This window comes from Anomaloglossus baeobatrachus, chromosome 6 (assembly GCF_048569485.1).
Source record: "Anomaloglossus baeobatrachus isolate aAnoBae1 chromosome 6, aAnoBae1.hap1, whole genome shotgun sequence".
In the NCBI taxonomy this organism is placed as follows: domain Eukaryota; kingdom Metazoa; phylum Chordata; class Amphibia; order Anura; family Aromobatidae; genus Anomaloglossus; species Anomaloglossus baeobatrachus.
The window spans coordinates 14,317,956-14,330,609 of NC_134358.1; the positions used below are offsets into that span (position 1 = coordinate 14,317,956).

General features: G+C 52.3%; 1 protein-coding gene across 1 annotated transcript; it reads left to right on the forward strand.

Moving 5' to 3' along the window:
- Nucleotides 1–195: 195 nt before the first annotated feature.
- On the forward strand, nt 196–11,275 carry LOC142243813 (TBC1 domain family member 20-like). The gene is made up of 8 exons (XM_075316018.1): nt 196–295; nt 4,138–4,326; nt 4,735–4,815; nt 6,470–6,656; nt 6,734–6,835; nt 7,976–8,117; nt 8,492–8,676; nt 10,737–11,275. The coding sequence occupies exons 1-8, from the start codon at nt 232–234 to the stop codon at nt 10,966–10,968; spliced, it is 1,182 nt and encodes a 393-aa protein (XP_075172133.1). The 5' UTR covers nt 196–231; the 3' UTR covers nt 10,969–11,275.
- Nucleotides 11,276–12,654: the final 1,379 nt, after the last annotated feature.

Here is a 12,654-nt window from a genome sequence, read left to right on the forward strand (position 1 = left end):
AAGCCACACCCAGAAGTAATATTTGGCCACGCCCATTATCTACTTCCCGCTTTCCGCACAATAGACCGCCCCGCCTCAGCCCATCAGCGCATGGCCTGCTGGGAAATGTAGTGTGAACGTCCCGAGAGCCACGTGTGGCGTGACGTAACTCCGGGCGGGGATTGCGTGACGTGGATGATGCAGATTGGCGGAAGTGATTGGATCCGTGTGACTGATTCCAGCTGTTCAGAAATGACGGAAACCGCTCCGGGAAAGAGCAAACGGCGGCGGAATGTCACGTGCTCCGGAGCGCCAGGTGGGAGGAGTTAAGGGCAGGGGAACTACAAACCTCAGCATTCCTGCAGACACTGACCAGAGATAATGTGACAGGTCCAGTGAGCGGAGTACAGAGGAAGAGAGCAGAGTACAGAGGAAGAGAGCAGAGTACAGAGGAGAGAAGAGTAGAGTACAGAGGAAGAGAGGAGAGTACAGAGGAGAGAAGAGGAGCAGAGCAGAGCACAGAGGAGGAGAGCAGAGAACAGAGGAGAGAAGAGTACAGAGGAAGAGAGGAGAGTACAGAGGAGGAGAGCAGAGCACAGATGAGAGAAGAGGAGCAGAGTGGAGTACAGAGGAGAGAAGAGTACAGAGGAAGAGAGGAGAGTACAGAGGAGAGAAGAGGAGCAGAGCAGAGTACAGAGGAGGAGAGCAGAGAACAGAGGAGAGAAGAGTACAGAGGAAGAGAGGAGAGTACAGAGGAGGAGAGCAGAGCACAGATGAGAGAAGAGGAGCAGAGTGGAGTACAGAGGAGAGAAGAGTACAGAGGAAGAGAGGAGAGTACAGAGGAAGAGAGGAGAGTACAGAGGAAGAGAGGAGAGTACAGAGGAAGAGAGCAGAGTACAGAGGAGGAGAGCAGAGTACAGAGGAGAGAAGAGTACAGAGGAAGAGAGGAGAGTACAGAGGAGAGCAGAGAACAGAGGAGGAGAGCAGAGTACAGAGGAAGAGAGGAGAGTACAGAGGAGGAGAGCAGAGCACAGATGAGAGAAGAGGAGCAGAGTGGAGTACAGAGGAGAGAAGAGTACAGAGGAAGAGAGGAGAGTACAGAGGAAGAGAGGAGAGTACAGAGGAAGAGAGGAGAGTACAGAGGAAGAGAGCAGAGTACAGAGGAAGAGAGCAGAGTACAGAGGAAGAGAGTAGAGTACAGAGGAGAGAAGAGTAGAGTACAGAGGAAGAGAGCAGAGAACAGAGGAGAGAAGAGGAGAAGAGCAGAGTACAGAGGAGGAGAGCAGAGCACAGAGGAAGAGAGCAGAGCACAGAGGAGAGAAGAGTAGAGTACAGAGGAAGAGAGGAGAGTACAGAGGAGAGTACAGAGGAGAGAAGAGGAGCAGAGCAGAGTACAGAGGAGGAGAGCAGAGTACAGAGGAGGAGAGCAGAGTACAGAGGAGAGTAGAGTACAGAGGAGGAGAGCAGAGAACAGAGGAGAGAAGAGTACAGAGGAGAGAAGAGTACAGAGGAGAGAAGAGTACAGAGGAGGAGAGCAGAGAACAGAGGAGGAGAGCAGAGTACAGAGGAGACAAGAGTACAGAGGAGAGAAGAGGAGCAGAGCGGAGTACAGAGGAGAGAAGAGTACAGAGGAGGAGAGCAGAGCACAGAGGAGAGAAGAGGAGCAGAGCGGAGTACAGAGGAGAGCAGAGTACAGAGGAGGAGAGCAGAGTACAGAGGAGGAGAGCAGAGTACAGAGGAGGAGAGCAGAGAACAGAGGAGGAGAGCAGAGTACAGAGGAGAGAAGAGTACAGAGGAGGAGAGCAGAGTACAGAGGAGAGAAGAGTACAGAGGAGGAGAGCAGAGTACAGAGGAGAGAAGAGTACAGAGGAAGAGAGGAGAGTACAGAGGAGGAGAGCAGAGCACAGAGGAGAGAAGAGGAGCAGAGCGGAGTACAGAGGAGAGCAGAGTACAGAGGAAGAGAGCAGAGTACAGAGGAGAGAAGAGTACAGAGGAGAGAAGAGTACAGAGGAAGAGAGGAGAGTACAGAGGAGGAGAGCAGAGCACAGAGGAGAGAAGAGTACAGAGGAGAGAAGAGGAGCAGAGCAGAGTACAGAGGAGAGAAGAGGAGGAGAGCAGAGCACAGAGGAGGAGAGCAGAGCACAGAGGAAGAGAGGAGAGTACAGAGGAGGAGAGCAGAGCACAGAGGAGAGAAGAGGAGCAGAGCGGAGTACAGAGGAGAGAAGAGTACAGAGGAAGAGAGGAGATTACAGAGGAAGAGAGCAGAGCACAGAGGAAGAGAGCAGAGCACAGAGGAAGAGAGCAGAGCACAGAGGAAGAGAGCAGAGCACAGAGGAAGAGAGCAGAGCACAGAGGAGAGAAGAGGAGCAGAGCAGAGTACAGAGGAGGAGAGCAGAGCACAGAGGAGAGAAGAGGAGGAGAGCAGAGCACAGAGGAGGAGAGCAGAGCACAGAGGAGAGCAGAGAACAGAGGAGGAGAGCAGAGAACAGAGGAGGAGAGCAGAGAGCAGAGGAGGAGAGGAGAGCGCAGAGGAGGAGAGGAGAGCGCAGAGGAGGAGAGGAGAGCGCAGAGGAGGAGAGGAGAGCGCAGAGGAGGAGAGGAGAGCGCAGAGGAGGAGAGCAGAGCGCAGGAGAGAGAAGAGGGGCAGGAAGAAAGGAAACTTGTATATTAACCCCTTCATGATCTTGCACATTGCGTGATCGTGGGTTTAAGACCACATGGGGTCAGCGAGCTGACATTCATAGAAGGTTGTGACTTTGCTGCTGCTGATGGTGAGGCTGATGATGATGATGGTGATGATGATGATGGTGATGAGGCTGATGGTGATGAGGCTGATGGTGATGAGGCTGATGATGATGACGCTGATGATGAGGCTGGTGATGATGATGGTGATGGTGAGGCTGATGATGATGAGGCTGATGATGAGGCTGATGATGGTGATGATGATGATGGTGATGGTGAGGCTGATGATGATGAGGCTGATGATGGTGAGGCTGATGATGATGATGAGGCTGATGATGATGATGAGGCTGATGATGATGATGAGGCTGATGATGATGATGGTGAGGCTGATGGTGATGAGGCTGATGGTGATGAGGCTGATGGTGATGAGGCTGATGATGATGACGCTGATGATGAGGCTGGTGATGATGATGGTGATGGTGAGGCTGATGATGATGAGGCTGATGATGGTGAGGCTGATGATGATGAGGCTGATGATGGTGAGGCTGATGGTGATGAGGCTGATGATGATGACGCTGATGATGAGGCTGGTGATGATGATGAGGCTGATGATGAGGCTGATGATGGTGAGGCTGATGATGAGGCTGATGATGATGATGGTGATGGTGAGGCTGATGATGATGAGGCTGATGATGGTGAGGCTGATGATGATGGTGAGGCTGATGATGATGATGAGGCTGATGATGATGATGAGGCTGATGATGATGATGAGGCTGATGATGAGGCTGATGATGATGAGGCTGAGGCTGATGCACTTCTCTGTACAAGTGATATGATGACCGCAGATTGAAGTCCCAGAAGTGGACTAGTAAATTTGGGTCCCCATCTCCAGTCCTCGAGGGCCGCCAGCAGTGCATGTTTTCAGGGTCTCCTTAGTCTTGCACAGGTGATAATTTAATCACCTGCACAGTTGATGATTCCAGCACCCATGCAATGCTAAGGACATCCTGAGAACCTGCCGTGTTGGTGGCCCTCGAGGACTGGAGTTGGGGACCCTGAGTAAATACAATAGAAAGTGAGAATAAATGCTGACAAATGAAAATGTTGCGGGTCTCAGAAAATGGCGCCAAAAGGAAAAATGTTTTAATAATTTTTTTACAAACATCAGAATTTTTTTTTAACCAGTTAAATAAAGTGTAAGCGGCCGGTCCTGCCCCGGGGGTGACAACGTCAGCTCAGTGTTATCATATAGTGAACACGGGAAATAAAACTCCCCAAAAAACATTTGTGAAATTCCCATTTTTTTGTCATTTCTCCGCACTTGGATTTTTCCCGCTTTCTATAGTTCACTATATGGTAAAATTAATGGTTTTATGCAAATGGCCACAAAAATCATCCCTCATATGGTAGTATTGACGGAAATGGCCGGGTGGTGAGAAGAATGTGGCATTGACGCCTGTGTGGTCTTCCCCGCAGGGCACAGCCTATCTTGGCGGAAGGAGAAGTCTGTCCGGATTCATGAAGCTCTGACGTGTGACCCTGTGGATGTGGGGGTCCTGCGGGCAGCGGCGGTCAGCGAGGGTGGGCTCCTCAGTCAGGAGATCAGGCGCAAGGTGTGGCCAAAACTGCTCAACATCAATGTATTTTGTCTGCCCCCCAAACCAGGTCAGTTTCCTCGGGACCCCGTGTTCTGGAAGGTTCCAAGGTTTCGCGTCTTTCTGGGGTTCGGTGGTCCTTCCAATGTACAATCAAGAAAAAAATCTAATTAGCTCCAAACACAGTGGCTGGCTTTAGCTACGTTTCGGGGAAATGCCCCCGTTCTTAGGCAGAAAATAGCAGAGGGCGGTGAGTTTGGAATTTTCTGGCTCGGGGAATGTCCTCTTACATATCAATACTGAGAAAGCGATTGCCAAGGAAGGACATCACGAAGGTGGGAATACACCAGTGATGATGGGTTATCAAACTGTAGGAAACATTCATTTGCAAATTAGATGTTTTATCTTTTGCAATTTTTTGATTCCTAATTACGTTCTGTATTATTGAAATAATGTGCGTTGTTTCCTGTGTCATCAGGACCCTGCATCCGCACCAATCACCGCGACTATAACCAGGTGCTGATGGACGTCAGACGTTCACTCAAGAGATTTCCTAAAGGTAAGTAGACAGTCTATCCTGTATTTGTAGGGTCTTGTCAATCAGCTGGAGGTCTATCCTGTATTTGTAGGGTCTTTCAATCAGCTGCAGATCTATCCTGTATTTGTAGGGTCTTGTCAATCAGGTGGAGGTCTATCGTGTATTTGTAGGGTCTCATCAATCAGCTGGAGGTCTATTGTGTATTTGTAGGGTCACATCAATCAGGTGGAGGTCTATCCTGTATTTGTAGGGTCTCATCAATCAGGTGGAGGTCTATCCTGTATTTGTATTGTCTCGTCAATCAGGTGGAGGTCTATCCTGTATTTGTATTGTCTCGTCAATCAGGTGGAGGTCTATCGTGTATATGTAGAGTCTCATTAATCAGGTGAAGGTCTATTGTGTACATGTAGAGTCTCATTGGTTGGGTGGAGGTCTGTTGTGTGCATGTAAGGTCTTGTTTTTTGAGTTCAGGTCAGTTGTGTGTGTGTTCAGCATCTTGTTGGTTGAGTTTGAGTCGAGTTCTGTTGTGTGTGTTTAGGTTCTTGTTGGTTGAGTGGAGGTCTGTTGTGTATGTGTGTGTGTGAAGGGTCTTGTTGTTTTGGTGGTCTGTTGTGTGCGTGTAGGGTCTTGTTGGTTGGTGGAGGTCTGTTGTGTACGTGTGGGGTATTGTTGGTTGAGTGGAGATCTGTTGTGTGTGTGCGTAGAGTCTGGTTGGTTGAGTGGAGGCCTGTTGTATGTGGGGGGGATTTGTTGGTTGAGTGGAGGTTTGTTGTGTACGTGTAGGGTCTTGTTGATTGAGTGGAGGCCTGTTGTGTCTGTAGGGTCTTGTTGGTTGGGTGGAGGTCTGTGTTGTGTAGGCTTTCATTGGTGGAATCGAGGGCTTTCATGTATGTGTAGACTGTCATTATTTGGGTAAAGTGTATCTGTACGTTGTAGCTGGTTGAGTGGAGGGGCTTGTTTATTGTACGGAGGGATGTTGTGTATGTGTACGCTGTCATTGGTTGGGCAGAGGTTGAGGGCCTCGCTGATTGGGTGGAGGACTGTTGTGTATATGTAGGTAGTTGTTGGTTGGGTGAAGAGCCTCGTTGATTGGATGGAGGGCTGTCGTGTATGTGTAGACTGTTCGTTGAGTGCAGGGCCTCGTTCAATGGGCGGAGGGCTGTTCTCTTTGTGTAGGTTGTTGGTTGGATCGAGGGCTGTCGTGTATATGTAGGCTGTCGATGGCGCAGAGGGTCTCGGTTTGGTGGAGGGTCTCATTGATTCAGCAGAGGACTGATCTGTATGTGTAGGCTGTCGTTGGTTGAATGAAGGGTTGTCATGTATTTGTAGGCTGTCGTTGGGGGATCGTAAGATCTCGGTTTGGTGGAGAGTCTTGTTCATTGGGTGGAGGACTGTTTTGTATGTGTAGATTGTCGTTGGTTGGATGGAGGGCTGTCATGTATTTGTAGGGTGTCGGTGGGGAAGAGGGTTTCTGTTTGGTGGAGGACCTGGTTGGTTGGATGGAGGGCTTTCGTGTATATGTAGGCTGTCATTGGTGGGGCGAGAGTCTCGGTTTGGTGGAGGGCCTCGTTGGTTGTTCTTTTGGGTGGAGGGCTGTCTCATGTATTGTAGGTAGTGTACACTTACCCCCTTTATGGGTGGCCTGTTTTTACTTTGCCCCATATGACCCTTCCAGGAATGGTGGAGGCCGAGCGCTCTGTGTTACAAGAGCAGCTGGTAGACATGATCCTGTGCGTCCTCCGCTCACACCCAGAGCTGCACTATTACCAGGGCTTCCATGATGTGGCCGTCACTCTGCTGTTGACGGTCGGCCTTCGTTTGGGGACCGCCATGCTGCAGACCCTTTCTACACATCATCTCAGGTATGTGCGCTGTTCTCATCTCTGTCTTTATCCTTCTGCAGTCAGGATGCGCCATCTTTGTCTTTTCTTTTTGGCAGAGATTTCATGGACCCGACAATGGAGAGGACCCGCTGTGTGCTGAGCCACCTGATGCCCCTAATCCAGAGTGAGAGCCCCGCGCTGCACCACTTCCTGCTTAGGTGCGCAGCCTCATGGCCGAGACGGTAGAGACCATCAGCATGTAGGGTAGATGGTGGTGATGATCTCCTTAGCCCTGGGGGCTGTTATATCACATCAAGTGACCACGCTGAGTTCATAACCTTACTTTAAGAGGGACACTAACAACTGTGGGCAGCGAGAGTGGGTCACAGGTGTACGGGGCTGGGGTCACAGGTGTACGGGGCTGGGGTCACAGGTGTACGGGGCTGGGGTCACAGGTGTACGGGGCTGGGGTCACAGGTGTACGGGGCGGGAGTCACAGGTGTACGGGGCTGGGGTCACAGGTGTACGGGGCGGGAATCACAGGTGTACGGGGCTGGGGTCACAGGTGTACGGGGCTGGGGTCACAGGTGTACGGGGCTGGGGTCACAGGTGTACGGGGCTGGGGTCACAGGTGTACGGGGCTGGGGTCACAGGTGTACGGGGCTGGGGTCACAGGTGTACGGGGCTGGGGTCACAGGTGTACGGGGCTGGGGTCACAGGTGTACGGGGCGGGAGTCACAGGTGTACGGGGCTGGGGTCACAGGTGTACGGGGCGGGAGTCACAGGTGTACGGGGCTGGGGTCACAGGTGTACGGGGCGGGAGTCACAGGTGTACGGGGCGGGAATCACAGGTGTACGGGGCTGGGGTCACAGGTGTACGGGACGGGAGTCACAGGTGTACAGGACGGGGGTCACAGGTGTACGGGGCGGGGGTCACAGGTGTACGGGGCTGGGGTCACAGGTGTACGGGACGGGAGTCACAGGTGTACGGGGCTGGGGTCACAGGTGTACGGGACGGGAGTCACAGGTGTACAGGACGGGGGTCACAGGTGTACGGGGCGGGAATCACAGGTGTACGGGGCTGGGGTCACAGGTGTACGGGACGGGAGTCACAGGTGTACGGGGCGGGAATCACAGGTGTACGGGGCTGGGGTCACAGGTGTACGGGACGGGAGTCACAGGTGTACAGGACGGGGGTCACAGGTGTACGGGGCGGGGGTCACAGGTGTACGGGGCGGGGGTTACAGGTGTACGGGACGGGGGTCACAGGTGTACAGGCCGGGGGTCACAGGTGTACGGGGCGGGGGCACAGGTGTAAGATTATTATGTTACAGCATCTGATCAGTGATCACCCGCAGGTCGGAGGTCGGCTGCATTTTCGCTCTGAGCTGGTTGATCACCTGGTATGGACACGTCCTGAGCGACTTCCACCAAGTCCTTCGTTTATATGACTTCTTCCTGGCGTCTCACCCTCTAACCCCAGTGTATTGTGCTGCACAGGTACTGGGGTCCTCAGGGGTGGGGGTTATAGGGATGTGTGGATGAGGTGCCCCCTTTGTATTGTACTGTACTGGGGTCCTCGGGGCTGGGGGTTATTGGGGTGTGTGGATGAGGCGCCTTTTGTATAATGTACTGCACTGGAACTGGGGTCCTCGGGGGCGGGGGTTATTGCGGTGTTTGGATGAGGTCGCCCCTTGTGTATTGTATGGTATTGGGGTCCTCGGGGGCGGGGGTTATTGGGGTGTATGGATGATGTCGTCTTCTTCCTCTAGTGTACCGGGTCTGTCTCTATGTGATAGTATATTTGGGCTGATTATTTGGTATCGGCGCCGTCTGGGGGTGACCTGACTCGTATATTCATGTTCTGTCCACAGATGGTTCTGATTCGGGAGGCGGAGGTCCTCCGGGCAGACTGTGACATGCCCAGCGTCCACCAGCTCCTCTCCCAGATCCCCTCGAATTTCCCGTATGAGACCCTGATCTCCCGCGCTCACAGCTTGCTCAGGAGTCGCCCCCCGTCTGAGCTGGAGCGGCCGACGTCTCTACAGCGGCTGAAGAGGTGAGTGGGGGATTGTCAGGATCGTCAGACGGGTTATGTTTTTTTATTTTTTTTTTCCTCTGACCCCACCCAGCATCCAGCAGAGCCAGGTGTGATGTGAGTGCACTCGCTGTGATCCCTCTGTACAGGGACTGATGTGAGTGCACTCGCTGTGATCCCTCTGTACAGGGACTGATGTGAGTGCACTCGCTGTGATCCCTCTGTACAGGGACTGATGTGAGTGCACTCGCTGTGATCTCTCTGTACAGGGACTGATGTGAGTGCACTCGCTGTGATCCCTCTGTACAGGGACTGATGTGAGTGCACTCGCTGTGATCCCTCTGTACAGGGACTGATGTGAGTGCACTCACTGTGATCCCTCTGTACAGGGACTGATGTGAGTGCACTCACTGTGATCCCTCTGTACAGGGACTGATGTGAGTGCGCTCGCTGTGATCCCTCTGTACAGGGACTGATGTGAGTGCACTCGCTGTGATCCCTCTGTACAGGGACTGATGTGAGTGCACTCGCTGTGATCTCTCTGTACAGGGACTGATGTGAGTGCACTCGCTGTGATCTCTCTGTACAGGGACTGATGTCAGTGCACTCGCTGTGATCCCTCTGTACAGGGACTGATGTGAGTGCACTCGCTGTGATCCCTCTGTACAGTGACTGATGTGAGTGCGCTCGCTGTGATCTCTCTGTACAGGGACTGATGTGAGTGCACTCACTGTGATCCCTCTGTACAGTGACTGATGTGATTGCGCTCGCTGTGATCCCTCTGTACAGGGACTGATGTGAGTGCGCTCGCTGTGATCTCTCTGTACAGTGACTGATGTGATTGCGCTCGCTGTGATCCCTCTGTACAGGGACTGATGTGAGTGCGCTCGCTGTGATCTCTCTGTACAGGGACTGATGTGATTGCGCTCGCTGTGATCCCTCTGTACAGGGACTGATGTGAGTGCGCTCGCTGTGTTCCCTCTTTGTACAGGGACTGATGTGAGTGCACTCGCTGTGATCTTTCTGTACAGGGACTGATGTGAGTGCGCTCGCTGTGTTCCCTCTTTGTACAGGGACTGATGTGAGTGCACTCGCTGTGATCTCTCTGTACAGTGACTGATGTGAGTGCACTCGCTGTGATCCCTCTGTACAGTGACTGATGTGAGTGCACTCGCTGTGATCCCTCTGTACAGGGACTGATGTGAGTGCACTCGCTGTGATCCCTCTGTACAGTGACTGATGTGAGTGCACTCGCTGTGATCCCTCTGTACAGGGACTGATGTGAGTGCACTCGCTGTGATCCCTCTGTACAGTGACTGATGTGAGTGCACTCGCTGTGATCCCTCTGTACAGGGACTGATGTGAGTGCACTCGCTGTGATCCCTCTGTACAGGGACTGATGTGATTGCGCTCGCTGTGATCCCTCTGTACAGGGACTGATGTGAGTGCGCTCGCTGTGATCCCTCTGTACAGGGACTGATGTGAGTGCACTCGCTGTGATCCCTCTGTACAGGGACTGATGTGAGTGCGCTCGCTGTGATCTCTCTGTACAGGGACTGATGTGAGTGCACTCACTGTGATCCCTCTGTACAGTGACTGATGTGATTGCGCTCGCTGTGATCCCTCTGTACAGGGACTGATGTGAGTGCGCTCGCTGTGATCTCTCTGTACAGTGACTGATGTGATTGCGCTCGCTGTGATCCCTCTGTACAGGGACTGATGTGAGTGCGCTCGCTGTGATCTCTCTGTACAGGGACTGATGTGATTGCGCTCGCTGTGATCCCTCTGTACAGGGACTGATGTGAGTGCGCTCGCTGTGTTCCCTCTTTGTACAGGGACTGATGTGAGTGCACTCGCTGTGATCTTTCTGTACAGGGACTGATGTGAGTGCGCTCGCTGTGATCCCTCTGTACAGGGACTGATGTGAGTGCACTTGCTGTGATCCCTCTGTACAGGGACTAATGAGAGTGCACTCGCTGTGATCCCTCTGTACTCTCACATGTGTACATGTATTGAACCTTCTCTGTATATTTTGGGGTTCGGGGTCACCCCCTCTCATCGTCTCCTGTTCTGTCTTTCAGTATCTCGGCCGCGTCCTTCCGCTCCCTGCAGATCTCCAGCGCACAGCAGCGGCCAGACTTTGTGCTTTGTCAGCAGATGACCCCGCTGTCTGATGTGCTGCCCGCCCGGTCTCAGAACACCCTACTAAAGCTGGCCGTCTGGGGGATCTCCGCTTCCTTGGGGGCTGCAGCTCTTGCTGTGACTCAGACCGCACTGGAGTGGGGACCCGATTTACTGCTGGGCCTTTTCTGAGGAGGCCAACAGAGACCTGGAGTGATATAGGGGGGTCCAACGGTGACCTGGAGTAAGAGAGGAGGGTCCAACGGTGACATGGAGTGATAGAGGGGGGTCCAACGGTGACATGGAGTGATAGAGGGGGGTCCAACGGTGACATGGAGTGATAGAGGGGGGTCCAACGGTGACCTGGAGTGATAGAGGGGGAGTATGACAGTGACCTGGAGTAATAAATTGGGGTCAGATGGGGACCTGGAGTAATAAATGGGGTCCAACGATGACCTGGAGTGATAGAGGTTGGTGCGATGGTGACCTGGAGTGATAGAGGGGGGGTCCAACGGTGACCTGGAGTGATAGAGGGGGGGGGTCCAACGGTGACCTGGAGTGATAGAGGGGGGCCAACGTTGACCGGGAGTGATAGAGAGGTCCGACTGTGACCGGGAGTGATAGAGGGGGGTCCAGTGGTGACCTTGCGTGATAGAGGGGGGTCCAATGCTGACCTGGAGTGATAGAGGGGATTTCCAATGGTTACCTGGAGTCATAGAAGGGGTACAATTGTGATCTAATGTGATAAAGGGGGTCCGACGATGACCTTAAGTGATAGAGGAGGGGGTCCAACAGTGACCTGGAGTGATAGAGGGGGGGGGGGGGTCCAATGGTGACCTGCAGTAAAAGAGGGGGTGTGAGAAATATGGTATATCCATACATGCCAGTCACCTGCCAATACATTTACACACATCCTGATCTGCATCAAGAGGCCACCGTATTCAGTATAGAAATCCAGTACCTCCATTCTGGGCCAAATCGTTAGAGGTGAAAATTAGTTATAGGAAGGAAGAAGCCCCTGAGCAGAGCAGACCCCCTGATGACAAAAGTAATTCAGCTAGGGAAGTGGGCGGGCGATTGCTAGTTTCAGAGAAGCTTCAAAGGGGCACCTGTTGTGAACACATTTGGACTGGGTTCTGGTTTGGGGCTCCGTCTTGTGGCCAGTGCTGGTAGTGGAGTTAGTCTCCTTAACAGAAGCCAGACAGTTGATGATGATTGGAAATCAGGTTCTTCAGACTGGGCCTATATAACTGAGTAATTTTTTCTTGGTCTGGGCCAGTGATCAATGTTGCTTCCTGTGGTGCTATGGATATTCTGAAGCCTGCCCTATCTTCTGTCTCCACCTGAATGCCTAACAGATAAGTTTGGTCTTTTTACCTCTACTGGTTTTGTTTTCATTTTTCTGTTGTTATATTGGAGGTATTAAGGCTGGTCTCCTGATTTTGCTTGTGGAGTCCTGGGTGGAGTTGGATCATTCCCTACTGTGAATATCTGTGTACCTTGCTCTATATTCTGCAATGTATTTTTGTTTTGTCATGCTTGGTTACTCCTTCCTCTATATTAGTGTTTTGCTTGAATCCCAGTAACACCAGAGTACTGATATAGTGGGGGAGAGGCCGTGTAGTCTCAACTTTTTTCCTATCAGGTGTGTTGGTTTTTTCTAGGGTATTGCGTGGCTACAGACAGTGCTCTTTTCTGTCCTTTCCTATATAGATAGCTTGGGCCTCATCTTTGCTGAATCTGTTTTCTACCTGTGTACTGTGTTTCATCTTGTCTCCCCGGTTTTATAGGTTTTGGGGCTATCAATATCTTTGGGGAACTGCTCCGAGGCAGATTAGCTTTTCGTGTTTTACTCCCTTTAGGAAGAATTCTTTTTCG

What these genes read in the sequence shown, in the direction of transcription:
- LOC142243813 (XM_075316018.1), top strand. Translation starts at nt 232, where the DNA reads ATGACGGAAACCGCTCCGGGAAAGAGCAAACGGCGGCGGAATGTCACG. An exon ending in ACTCAAGAGATTTCCTAAAG is followed by an intron (nt 4,816 to 6,469) that starts GTAAGTAGACAG and finishes TGACCCTTCCAG; the next exon opens with GAATGGTGGAGGCCGAGCGC. An exon ending in CTGCACCACTTCCTGCTTAG is followed by an intron (nt 6,836 to 7,975) that starts GTGCGCAGCCTC and finishes GATCACCCGCAG; the next exon opens with GTCGGAGGTCGGCTGCATTT.